The sequence below is a fragment of the Leishmania donovani genome, chromosome 27 (genome assembly GCF_000227135.1).
Source record: "Leishmania donovani BPK282A1 complete genome, chromosome 27".
NCBI lineage: Eukaryota > Euglenozoa > Kinetoplastea > Trypanosomatida > Trypanosomatidae > Leishmania > Leishmania donovani.
In genome coordinates this window covers 15,951-28,597 of record NC_018254.1, presented here as the reverse complement: position 1 = coordinate 28,597, position 12,647 = coordinate 15,951, and the positions used below count along the sequence as shown (strand labels likewise).

General features: G+C 58.1%; 5 protein-coding genes across 5 annotated transcripts, besides 1 other annotated feature; all 5 read left to right on the top strand.

The window, feature by feature from the left end:
• Positions 1-1,044: 1,044 nt before the first annotated feature.
• Positions 1,045-1,302, top strand: LDBPK_270110 (hypothetical protein, conserved; the record flags this gene model as incomplete). Its single annotated transcript, XM_003861821.1, has 1 exon — positions 1,045-1,302. One exon carries the CDS (start codon positions 1,045-1,047, stop codon positions 1,300-1,302), a length of 258 nt encoding a protein of 85 aa, XP_003861869.1.
• Positions 1,303-2,195: 893 nt separating this feature from the next.
• Positions 2,196-4,178, top strand: LDBPK_270100 (protein kinase, putative; the record flags this gene model as incomplete). Its single annotated transcript, XM_003861820.1, has 1 exon — positions 2,196-4,178. The coding sequence occupies one exon, from the start codon at positions 2,196-2,198 to the stop codon at positions 4,176-4,178; it is 1,983 nt and encodes a 660-aa protein (XP_003861868.1).
• Positions 4,179-5,906: 1,728 nt separating this feature from the next.
• Positions 5,907-7,685, top strand: LDBPK_270090 (cytochrome p450-like protein; the record flags this gene model as incomplete). The annotated part of the gene is made up of 1 exon (XM_003861819.1): positions 5,907-7,685. One exon carries the CDS (start codon positions 5,907-5,909, stop codon positions 7,683-7,685), a length of 1,779 nt encoding a protein of 592 aa, XP_003861867.1.
• Positions 7,686-9,321: 1,636 nt separating this feature from the next.
• On the top strand, positions 9,322-9,918 carry LDBPK_270080 (hypothetical protein, conserved; the record flags this gene model as incomplete). The annotated part of the gene is made up of 1 exon (XM_003861818.1): positions 9,322-9,918. The coding sequence occupies one exon, from the start codon at positions 9,322-9,324 to the stop codon at positions 9,916-9,918; it is 597 nt and encodes a 198-aa protein (XP_003861866.1).
• A 468-nt stretch (positions 9,919-10,386) lies between these two features.
• On the top strand, positions 10,387-11,328 carry LDBPK_270070 (hypothetical protein, conserved; the record flags this gene model as incomplete). Its single annotated transcript, XM_003861817.1, has 1 exon — positions 10,387-11,328. The coding sequence occupies one exon, from the start codon at positions 10,387-10,389 to the stop codon at positions 11,326-11,328; it is 942 nt and encodes a 313-aa protein (XP_003861865.1).
• Positions 11,329-11,957: 629 nt separating this feature from the next.
• Positions 11,958-11,996: a sequence feature (Short protein (LDBPK_270060, CBZ35167.1) was converted to a misc_feature.).
• Positions 11,997-12,647: the final 651 nt, after the last annotated feature.

The following is a 12,647-nucleotide window of genomic DNA, read 5'->3' as shown; positions in this document are numbered from 1 at the left end:
GCTGGTGCGGGGGGGGAGGGGGCCTGTGTGCCACCCCTACGGGGATGCACAGCAGGTGGGCGCCGGCGTGACGGGTGCGGGTGTGCGGCGACCTGCAGAGCGCGGCGGTGGTGTGGAGTATGAGGCAGGGGCCGTGCTCGGATGGCTGAGCCGGCGCGTTGCTGTAGGGCGTGTGTGTGCAGGGCTGCTTGGCACCACGCGATGTGCCCGTGACAGGGCCCGGCATAGCGTGGAGTGCAGCTAAGCTCCGATGCACCGTGACAGAGAATGAACCCGCAGGAATAAAATGTTCTTCCGTTTTGTATGTGTATCCGGGCTGTTTTTTGATCGCTGCGTCGGTTGCATCCTCACCCATTCATGTGTTTTCTTCTCCTCCTCTTGTTCTTTTTTCGTCGTTCTCACCGTCGTGGCTTGCATGTCTCCGTCACGCCGGACTCCAAAGACGATGCTGATTGCTGTCACCACTCCTGCTTTGTTCTGTGTTTTATGTGTTTCTCTCTCTATTCGCCTTGTCGATGTGAGTAGATCGGCCGATTTGTGTGGTAGTGCTGGTAGTGTGGATACGCGCTCTTCTCTTTGTGGTACTTCACTAATGTATTATGGTGAACAGCTTCCGCTTGTGAATCTGCCTCGTTAGACAAGCACGTCGCCAAACAAAATCAGAGCTGTGCTGCCTCTAGTGGGTGAGGAACCACGATACACTGCCTCCTGCCCCTCTACTGCACTCCCTTTCAAAGGGTACCCACACACGCGTAGTGTCGCGTCTACGAGTTGTTTTTCCATGCGCGCGCAAAGGTAAGGGTTAGAGACGGTAGTGGGTGTGTGGGAAAATTCAGCCGCCCTTATCGCCGCTGCGTATCTTGCTAAGCGTTGCGGCCGTCAGACTGCGATGGATGTCTGCTCTTCTCCCTTTCACAATGCTCCTCATCGTTCTTGATCTTCTGTGCGCCCCTCTTCGCTCAACGAAGTCCCTTGCGAGAGCATACGCTCAACCACAGCGGAGACGTCCATTTTATCTTGTTGAGGCTACTTTGCTTTGCAGTCATGCTGCGTCGAACCACTGCTCGCTTTTACCAGAGCGTGACCGCTCCCATTGGAAAGGGTTGCGTTGTGCCCATGAAGTTCGACAGCCTGAAGCCTGCGTACGTGCCCAAGTCCTTCACCACTCAGTTTTTTGTTCTGGGCACATGGTCGATTAGCAACATGATCACTAACTTTGTGATCGGGTTCCTCATCATCGCCTCCGCCAACGGTGGCTTGAGCGGTGCCTGGCCCCCGGATCCACACTCTCTTCACCCCTGAAAAGGTGCGTTCTATGCGCGCCTGCGTCGCTTCGTGTGTCTGCGCCTATGTGCGTGTGTCTCTTTTCACGTTTGAAGGGAGAGGTAGGATTTAAACAAAGTGGGCGATGGACCCTCGTGTCTCCAAGTCGGAGAAGGGCCTTCTCCACGCATTTTTTTGCGGTTTCGTTCCACTAGTACTCGTAGGATATTTGCCAGATAACAAGCGCAGGCAGAGGAATGAAATAAATCTTGGCTGCGGGTGTGTGCTACATTGGAGCGTTGCGATACGACACGTGGCCCCTCCCTCTCCTCATCGCTGGAGGGTTGTGTGTGCATGCAGGGGAGAGTAGACGCCGACACACAAGCGCACATGTGGCGCCGTAGCCCTCTTGCCACTGCAGGGATCGTAATAGGAGGAGGGCGGCGAAAACGCCATCTACCTCGACGATGTGACTTTCTTTGAGGCGCCGACCAGTACAGAATGTACATCTGTGTATGTGTGCCTTGCTTCCGGCGCCACGAGAGCACGAGGGCAAGCGTTGCTTTCCCTCCTCCCAGTGCTCTCTGCGCCGTGTCGCTCTTTTACGATTCTCTCGTTCATGCTCTTGCGGCCGTCCATGTCCCTCTTCACCTGCCTCCTCCCTCCTCTCCCCTCCTCGCCCCTCCTCTCGTTGTTGTTGCTTGTGTGTGTGCACGTGTGCCAACGTATTCGCACATCGTTTTCTCTCGCCATCTCACCTCCCTTTTCCGCCCACCCCCTACCTGCCCACACGCACGCCCAGCATGTATATATGCGTCTCCTCCTGTCTGCTACTCCTCCCGGACTGCCAGGGCATCGCTTGTTGCCTCTCTCGCATTCCTTTTCCCTTCTTTGCTTTCTTTATTTTAGACCTCTAGAGATATCACACAGCGATGGACAAGTATGAAATTCTCGCTCAAATCGGAGATGGCACGTTCGGCTCCGTCGCAAAGGCCGTGAGCAAGAAAACCGGCCAGCTTGTAGCCATCAAGAAGATGAAGCAGAAATTCTACACGTGGGAGGAGTGCGTCAAGCTTCCCGAGGTGGACGTTGTGCGGCGCATTCACGGCCACCCCAACGTGGTGAAGCTGCGTGAGGTAATTCGTGAGAACAACGAGCTGTTTTTCGTCTTCGAGTACATGGACGGCGATTTGCTCGGCGTCATCAAAAAGGCCAAGCAGCAGGGCGGGCCGCCAGCTAGTACACCGTCTGCTGCACCGTTGATTCCGTACCCTCTTGTAAAGAACTACATGCGCCAAATGCTGCAGGCCCTCGTGTACATCCACAAGCGCGGCTACTTCCACCGAGACATGAAGCCAGAAAACCTTCTCATTCGGAAGGAGGCGAGCGGCGACGAGGTGCTGAAACTGGCAGACTTCGGACTCGTCAAGGAGATTTGTGCTCGCCCCCCGTTCACCGACTACGTGTCGACGCGGTGGTACCGCGCACCAGAGCTGCTCTTGCAGGATCGCTTCTACGGCGCTGCGGTGGATGTGTGGGCTGCCGGGTGCATTATGGCGGAACTCATCACCATGCGGCCACTTTTTCCAGGCACAAACGAGGTCGATCAGCTCTTCAAGATAATGTCAGTGCTTGGGTCCCCCACTGAGGAGGTGTGGGCCGGTGGACTTCGCTTGGCCAAAAAAATCCGCTACACCTTTCCTAAAGTAGCCGGCTCCGGCCTTGCTCAAGCGCTGCCATCGCACATCCCGTTGCCGGCGCTGGACTTGCTGCGCCAGATGCTTGTCTACGACCCGAAAGTAAGACTGACGGCGGAGCAATGCCTGCAGCACCCATTCTTCAACGTCGGCATTGACGAGTGCAACGCACCATCTGCTGCCGCGCTGGACCAGCTGGCGCTCATGGCAAAGCGGATGCTGCCAGGGTCGAAAACAGCACCGCCGGCGCTGAAGAGCCCCACCGCGGGCCAGGTGGCGGCGCTGAAGGCGGCTAGGGCCTCCACCGACGCATCACTCTCGGACACCTCCTCACGCAAGTTCTACCTGCTCGGCACCCTCAAGGACCCCGCCCCATCGTTGCCAAAGCTCCCGGTCGCGTTGTCCACCTCGCCACCGTCCCTTGACGCGCCGCCGAACGCTTCGTCACCTCTGCGTGGGCGCGGGGCCCTCTCACCAGCGGGGATGCCAGTGCTCGCCAACGGCCACCAGTGCCCCAGCCTGACAACGACGGTGGCCAAGGGAAAGCGCCGCTCGCAGGAAACAGCAGACACCTCGCTTGCGAAAAAGCTAGCAGGCTTGAAAAACGTTCCGACAGGAAAAGGGAAGCTACCGGTGTCTTACGCACTGCCTGCTGCCAGCGCCGTGCACTCACCTAGAGCAGCACCCAACCTGAAGGTCTCCGCATCCGTGGCGAGGCCATACCCCCTGGCGCCCACCGCCAACAACCGCGACGCCGTGGCGTCCCCGCGGCACCACAACCCGTACAAGGAGGCCGAGACTACGTCTCCGACGGCGGCGTCCGCGGCGGCGAAGGTAGAGATTGACCTGGACGAGCTCATGGAGGAGTTTGCGTCGGAGATGACCGCCATGGGGGTGCTGGCGCAGCGACACGACTCGGGGGCCTCGGCCGAATCGAAAAGCGAAAGCTACGTTTCCCAGCCAGCGCTTCCGCCCGATCCTGTGGCGACGCTGCTGAACAACAGCCGGTATAGAAGGAAATCCACCACAAGCGCCGACCCGCTGTTGAAGGGGAACAACTCGCCTCGCGCTACACACCAGCTGGATACAAGGAAAGTGGACGATGTTGCCGCGAAGAGCGACCTTCCTCGCATAGACCACTCGGCCCCGAAAGGGATGTCGCCATCGCTGAAGGCGCTTCTAGCGAAGCACAAGACGAGCGGTCTGGCATTTCCGTAGCCGATCCAGCTTCCGTTTCTCTTAATGTTCGTCTTTTCACTTTTTGTTCTGTGGTGTGGTAAGTACTAGTGGTGGGGAAGAGCAAGAGTGAATGTTAGCGTGGGATGACCGCCAATAACAACTACAGTAGAACTGTCGGCTGCAAGTCCTTTCCCACGTTCCACTTGCTCCCTTCTGGCCTCCTCCACGAGTCCATCTACTCTCCCTTCTCCTTTTCCTCCACGATTTTTTATTGATATCACCGTGTTTATTAGGCTCTCCTTTTTTCTTCCCTCGCTTTGGTGTTTGGATCAAGGACCCACAGAAACAAAATCTTTCCACATGTAAATGAAGCTGACGCACCTCTTTCTGCGTTCTTTGTCTCTCTCTCTCTCATATTCTCCCGTTTCCTTCCTCCTCCACGCTCACTCTCTTTTCTCTCTTTCGTCTCCTCTTTTCTTCGTTATGTTGCCCAGACTTCGAATTATGCTTGGCGCCATTTATATACCATATTGCGTATGCGCGTGTGCGTGGGTGAGCGCCGTTGGTGTGTGTGTTTATGTGTGTCTTTCCGTATTGGTGTACGTATGCCATTTGCCTCCGACTTCAATGAACGTTTTTGTCCTTTGCCTTTTCCCCCTTTTTTCCTTTCTTCACGTTATTGCTACTGCGCGCCTCGTCTTCATTGCTTTTCCTCGCTCTGTTTCTTCCGTCCTCCGTCTGTGCCTCCTTATATGTGTGTGTGTGTGTGCATATTTTCTCTAACTCCTCTTTTTATTTGCTTGCCCTATCTTCATGCCGGCCTCATAGGCGTACGAACCCGCTAAGAAAGAACCATAGAAAAATATTGGTGTCTCACCACTGCTCCCCTCCCCTCAGCCAGAACTGAGAACTTCAGGGAGCGAGAGAACGAGAGAGTCGATGCCCTTCTCTCCTCTCTCACGAGCTGCGGACCCTCGAACCGCACCGACCACGATGCCATGTGCTGGTAGGCGCAGCCGACCCTCGAAAGTTTATGCACGCCGAGCCTACTCCCCTTGCCTCCCTTCTCCTGTTCCTTGCCTTTTCATGCCTCGTCTCCCCACGCCCCCGATTATTCTCCTCTCGTTCTCGTTGGACGCGCCTTCGGCCACAACAGTTGGCTTGCGCGCCGCTCACAACCACATAATTGCATCAGTACCTTTTTTAATCCTTTTCTTCTTTCTCTGTGCATCCTTCGGTTTCGCTTTTCTCCTCCGCTCTGTTCATCTGCCCTTCCTTTTGTTTTTCGTTTCCATTTGGCGCCTTTTCTGCGTGGTTGCGCCAACAACCCACAGCTCAGAGCACATAGTAACTGATCGCCACGAAAGCCACGGCGAACGCGGCTTCGCGTGTTTCTTTCCCCACACTCTGAAGACCTGCGTTGCGACTTACCTTCTACGTGTGTCTCTCTGTTTGTGATCTCCTGCGCTCATGTAGGCCCTGACCACTAAGGAACCCGCTTTTTTTTGACCTTGCTGCAAACGCATCACCACTTCCTTCCCCGCATTTCCGCTTGCCACGCGAGCGTGCCCACCGACACCGACAGGCCTGCCCTCGGCTCGCGCTCAGCCACAAAGCACCACCGCGTCTCGTCGGATTTCACAGCTATAGCAGTCACAGACAATCAAAACAATACAGCGGACGAGGAGAGAGGGTGCTGCAGCTTCTCCTGTCGCCCATTTCACATGGTGCTTGACTCCCACTTTTTTTGTTGTGAACTGTTCTCAGATGGCCGCGAACGCGCTTCATAGCCACATCGTGGCTGCGCTCCACAACGCAGCCACGAAGTTGCCCTCCTCGGTGCAGCCATACGCAATGCTGCTGACGCGCGAGGACATGGTCTCAACCACCTTGGCAACTGCCATTGCGACGGCTGTCATTCTGTACACCGTCATCACTGTCGTGCTACCCGTGCTGCGCATGGACTTTTATCTTTCGAAGCTGCCGACCATTAAGAATGGCATTCCATTTCTGGGGCATGCCCTGTTGCTGGCGGGCCCCTCCCCGTGGTCGAAAATGTCGAACTGGAGTCTGTATCCCGAGAAGAACCTGCCACAAAAGAAGAAGAGTGCCGACGGCCCTCAGACAAGCCGCCTGGTGACCTACAACGTTGCCGGCATGCGGGTCATTTACATCAACGAGCCCCGCCTACTGCGCCGTGTCCTACTCACGCACCAGCGCAACTACCGCAAAGCGCTTGCGGCAGCGTACAAACACTTCATGTGTCTCCTCGGCACCGGCCTGGTCACCTCGGAGGACGAGCAGTGGAAGAAGGGACGCCTGCTGCTGTCGCATGCGATGCGCATCGACATTCTGGACAGCGTCCCAGAAATGGCTATGAAGGCGGTCGACCGCATTTTGTTGAAGCTCGACGCGGTTGACGCGAAGAACCCGTCCGTGGACCTGAACGAGGAGTACCGCCACATGACACTGCAGGTGATCAGCGAGAGTGCGCTGTCACTCTCCGCCGAAGAGTCCGACCGCATCTTTCCGGCTCTCTACTTGCCTATTGTGCACGAGTGCAACAAGCGTGTGTGGGCACCGTGGCGTGCCTACATGCCATTCCTGCAAGGCTCGCGCGTGCGTAACCACTGCCTCTCCGAGCTGAACAAGGTGCTGAGAAACATCATCTGCCGTCGATGGGAGCAGCGCAATGACTCCAACTGCACAGGGAAACCCGACATTCTGGCGCTGTGCATTTCGCAGATCGATCGCATGGACGAAAAGATGATTGTGGGGCTCATTGACGATGTAAAGACAATCTTGCTCGCCGGCCACGAAACGTCAGCCGCGCTGCTGACGTTTGCGACCTACGAGGTCCTGCGCCACCCTGAGATCCGCCAGAAGATCTTGGAGGAGGCCACGCGCCTCTTCGATCCTGCCCGTTGCACGCGCACCGTGCAGACTCGCTACGGCCCTCGCGGTGTGCCAGCGGTGAATGACGTGCGAGACCTGGTGTGGACGCCTGCAGTGCTGCGCGAGACGCTGCGGCGGCACAGCGTTGTGCCGCTGGTGATGCGGTACGCGGCGAAGGACGACGTCTGGCCTGCGGCAGACACTGGCCTCGACGCCGACGTCCGCATCCCCGCTGGCTGCACGATCGCTGTTGGCATCGAGGGTGTGCACAACAATCCTGATGTGTGGAACAAGCCAGAAGTCTTCGACCCGACCCGGTTTATTGATGCCGAGATTGCCAACGATACAAACTATCTGAACCAAAGCACGAAGGATGTGAAGTTCGCCAAGAAAATCGACCCATACGCTTTTATTCCCTTCATCAACGGCCCCCGCAACTGCCTTGGGCAGCATCTCTCCATGATCGAGACGCAAGTCGCCTTGGCGTACATGGTGCTGAACTATGACCTAACGATTTACCGCGACCCTTCGTACAAGGGTGACGCTGCGGCGTACGAGGACGCTGTCGGGCGCCACCACGACTTCATCATTCCGCAGGTTCCGCACGACGGGCTGAAGGTGTGGGGCACACCGAACAAGTTGTTCATGTAAAGCGAACTGAGAATGGCCTCCACCCGCGGAAGAGAGAGGGGTGGGTGAAAAGAAAAGGACAGCGCTCCGCCGCACGCCACATATACGCCTATACGCACACGTTTTCCTCTCCAACAACCCTCCCTCCCACATACATCTCTGCTTCCTCGGCGCCGCACGCCCGATAGAACTGGAAAAAAAAAACGATCAGGAGAAGCAAGCGCGGAAGAAGAAAAACGTGGGGAGTCCCCGAAGCGACTCCATCAAGCGGCTTCCTCTTTTTGGAGAAATCACAGCGAAAGGCGCACGCGTTCGCGCTTTCTGGCGTTTGCTGTCGCTTCTCCCTGTCTCGCGAATCTCAGTCTGAGTCTTTGGGGACATCAAGCGTCACCCGTGAGTATCAGCGTCGTCTCCAACACCGATGTGGGGCGATCGGCCGAGATGGTATGGCACCAGGCTCAGGACAGTGAAAGCAGTTTCACCACACCGCGCAGTGCGCACGCAAGGGAATCAAGAAAAGAGGAGAGAGCGTGCGTGACTGCGTGCGCGTCGCGTACTTTTCTCACCCTTTATTTCTCTCTAAGCGCCCGTCTTGGTCGTGAGCACCGCTCCGGCAATGGACTGTACGGAAAACGCGAAAAGTAAGCGCAGGGAAGCAGACGCTCACATACACATACACGCACAGCTAACGGCACCCCTCCCACCCCTGACGCTTGAGAGGTGTGCGTGTGCGCGCGCGCAAAGCGCGTGTGCGGCCGACTACAGAGCAAACTCTTCATGGTGTGCCTGCTTGCATGCGTTCAATCTCTTCTGGTTCTTGCCTGTGGGTACGTATCTACGGACAGGGGACAAGGAAATACTCACCACACCGTCGATGAGCAGCTTAGCGCGCGGTGGTTCCAAGGAGTCCCCGTGACGCAGCAACGATAACCGTGGTTTGTGTTGATGGGACTTATTCCAGCCGACGGCGCGTATCCCAAAGTTTCTTGCTCTGCGGACCGCGCGCCTGCGTTCTGCTCTTACGGTGGCAGGTGCACGAAACGCAACTGCCGTCTCACTCACCCGCTTTCCTGGCAACGCTCTCTCCTCCTCCATCTATCCCTCCCCATTTGGGGCCCAACGCGTCTTCTCTCTTCGTCGTCGCTCGCGACGCGCTTGTCTCGCAGCACTGACACACGATTTTTCGCTCCTGGCGCCCACAAAGATGCTCGGAACACCGGCTGTCGGCGAGCATGCAGTCTCGCTTCTCCTGCCAATGTTGCTGCGGAAAAGGCAAGTGCGAGTTCCTGTGAAAGAGGTTCTTCTCAGCACTCCGCAGCCTGTGCTTGCCATGCGCGTTCTTGAACACGCCAACCGCAGAGTTTTACGAGCGGGGCGGACTCCTGTGCACCATTGCCGAGAGCATGTTGCGTCTCAGCCGGCCTCACCTCGCGCACTCGATCTCCTCGTGGATGTTCCGGGGTTTAGCCGCGCTCCCGAGGCTGATCCTGCTGAACCTCAATTTGTGATCCTGAGCGCAGGACGTTCACAGACGCCTCCAGTCAGCCATAACGCAGTGCGCTTACCTCTCTCCCTGCTCGACGTCGCGCAGTTTCATCGAGAAAGGCACCGCGAGCGGCGGCCTTCCTTGGCCGTGTCGAGCAGCAAGGCGGCCTCCATGGCATTGCTGGAAGGGGCACGGCAAGATGCGACAATGAAGAGCAGTCTCGAGCTCTACTGTGGCCCCGCAAGCAAGGATTTGATGATTATGGACATTCCCGCCGATTTGGACGTCGACACCTACCTTTGGGAAGGACTGCTCGTCGCCGAGTCGATGCTGGAGGCTGACGGTACACTCCTCGTCGTGTCGCCGCACGCATTCTCTGCCCATGTACGGCGTTTTTTGCAGTGGCGCTTTGTCCGTGCGCGGTGCGCCGTTAGTGACGCCGGCGCAGTGCACTACGCTGTGTGCTCCTCTGTGGCCGCCGACTTTGGAGACGCTGCGGTGCGGCGCGACGACTTCCCCGGTCAGCTTCCTACCGGAAAGCGGCGGCCTCGCAAGTGGAATCCCTATCGCCGGCCGGAGAAGCAGAAGTTCGTGGCGTCGCTGCGGCCATGGTTTACAAATGCCCCATTCATTAAAGACGCCTTGCGGTGCACTCTCGAGCGCGAGCAGGACGCCCAGGAGCGACTCCGCGACGCCGATGACGCCTTTTTTGCCGTTGCGCACGAGATGGTGGAAAAGGGGGTGCACTACTCGCATCCCAACGACTAAGGGTGCGCACGGCAGCAACCGAGCGAAGAACAGAACATGAAAACAAGGAGTTGCGGAAAAAGGCAGGGAAGGGTGCAGGCTGCGGTGTTGCCCACTCAACGCCGCCCCCGATTTTTTTTTTTGCCTTGCCTCGTTCATCTCCTCGTAAAGATGTGCGCTGGATGAACACGCGCGAGTAACTCCAAACGCGCGCGTCTTATCGAGGACGCACTCACAAGCTATCATGCGCGCATGTGCGGGCCTCCGCTCTTGCTGCCCGCATACTCCATTAGACACTCGTAGCACCAGCTTCTTTCTCTGAACCTCTCATGCTGCAGTACCTCCTCTCTCGCCCTGCTCGGTGCACTTTGCTTCTTCTGCCCTCCGCCCCCCTTTCCTCCGCTCACACTCGTACAGGTGCCCTCTTTTTGCTCTTCCGGTACCCGCACTCGTACTCTTACCCGCGCCGCTTCACCTCCGTGCTGAAGGATGGCGCGGACGCTTCTCTTTCTGCTGAGCATCCTGGTGATCGCTGCCGCGGCCACCGCGCACGAGCTTCACCTGCCGGCCGACATCTACGACCACGCCGCGGGTGAGTGGAGTGTGGAGTTGGTCTCGTCGTGCCGGTTGCCGTTATTAGGGTCTGTCACGTTTCACAATAACACCGCCGTCGTCGAATGGAAAGAGGTAGGAGCGCCCGAAATGAAAATCAGTGGGCGGTCGGCCACGTCGTCGCTGAGCGTAGCAGCGCTCTCTGACTTTTTGACGAAGGACAGCCATGAGCTCTCTTACGTTATGTGCGAGCGCCAGGAGAACTACCTTGCTACCCCGCAGCGCCCGGTCCAGGTAGCTGGAATGACCACCACTTACATCAAGGCTTACTCAGGCGTGCTGAGCAGCTCATCGGACGGGAGCACCTGTGACGGCAGCAGCGAGCGCACGATTGCCATTCAAGCTTTGGGGGCGCCGTTCACGCCGAGCAAAGGGAAGGCGTGGCAAATGAAGGAGGCCCTGTATGCAATCGATATTGTTCTCGATACAAGGAACGTAGAGGGAACATGCGCGTCCAAGCGGGGCGCTGGCGTGTCGGATGCCGCGCTGGGGAACGATAAGCGCTCCCGGAAGCGCCGTGCGCACCGAACGCTGAGCTCGGGCATGGCCGTCTCTACGGCGGATGCGATGACGGCTGAAAACGGCATTGTGACGCTGCGCTTCATTCGCCGCTCGGCAGCTCATCAGCCGTGGTTCATTCGCTACTACACCCCCATTGTATTCGCGACCATCTTCATCATGTATCGTATGGCGCACTCCTTCTCTTACACTCGGGCCGCGAAATCCTCACCACGCTCAGAGAGCAGTGGTGGCGAAACGGCTGGCGACGCTGGGCGCATCGCTCTGAGCGGCTGTAACTCTAACTCTATCGACACGTAAAACAGAAGAGAAAACGTCCACATGCCATCCGTTGGGCGAGGACACAAGAGAGCAATGAGCGCCGCACTTCGGGCGCAAGCGAATTAACTTGACGCACACGCACACTCACACACACACACACACACACAGAAAACGCATGCACACACAGGCGCACGGGGAGAGAAGGGCTCTACACCTCGACGGGTGTTTCGAGGGGACCTTTGGTCTTCATAAGGTAGCATTGATGTTCAAGTCGCTCTGTCCTGGGCCCTGCGGAACTGGTCTTGGCCGAGCGCTCCATCGTTGGTACGTGGTGCCCTGTCTTCTTGCCTCCACCGCACTTTGCCGTGCCTCCGTCAGTGCCAGTATGACGTGCTACAGCGAAGCGCCACTTTCCCTCCCCCCTCTTCGCATTTCTTCGCAGATACGCTCCCCTCCCTATCACGCAACGACGCGCCCACGTCCCCGTTGTCATCATGCCGCGTGCTCACCAGAAGGTCGAGGCGGACAGCTCCATTTTTTCTCGCATCGTGGAGCAAGGATGGGTGGCCTTCTTAATTCTTGGCGCCTTGATGATTGGACTGCGACTGTATAACGTGAAACAGCGTCGCGACCAACGAAAGCTGCTGCGGGAGGAGATTATAGCAGAAATGGGGTACCGCAGCAAGGCGAGTCGCAAAGGGGACTAAGATTTCCGTCCCGCTTTGCGTGCGCTTCCTCGGCCCCCTTTCCCTCCAAGGGCATTGACAGCACTATTCCGACGTCTGCGCTACATGCAGTAGCTGGGGCACCGTCTCTCTCACAGACATCACCGCTTCCGATTTTTATTATTTAGCATGTCCATTCTCTGTCACGGTGCATCGGAGCTTAGCTTCAATCCACGCTATGCCGGGCCCTGTCACGGGCACATCGCGTGGTGCCAAGCAGCCCTGCACACACACGCCCTACAGCAACGCGCCGGCTCAGCCATCCGAGCACGGCCCCTGCCTCATACTCCACACCACCGCCGCGCTCTGCAGGTCGCCGCACACCCGCACCCGTCACGCCGGCGCCCACCTGCTGTGCATCCCCGTAGGGGTGGCACACAGGCCCCCCCCCCTCCCCCCGCACCAGCAACGGCAGTCGGGGCCGGGTGCAATGCGTTCCAGCCACGCCGACACCCTGCCTACCACATGGACGGCACAAGCGTGTTCGCTGTCGCGGGCCACCCCGACGCAACGCCACCCAGGGCCCCACCGCCGACACATCAGTGTGGCCATGCATCGCACAGACCCCCCCCCCCCCCCCCCCCCCCCGCCCCCCCTCCCACCCCCCCCCCCCGCGCGCGGGCCGGGGGGGGC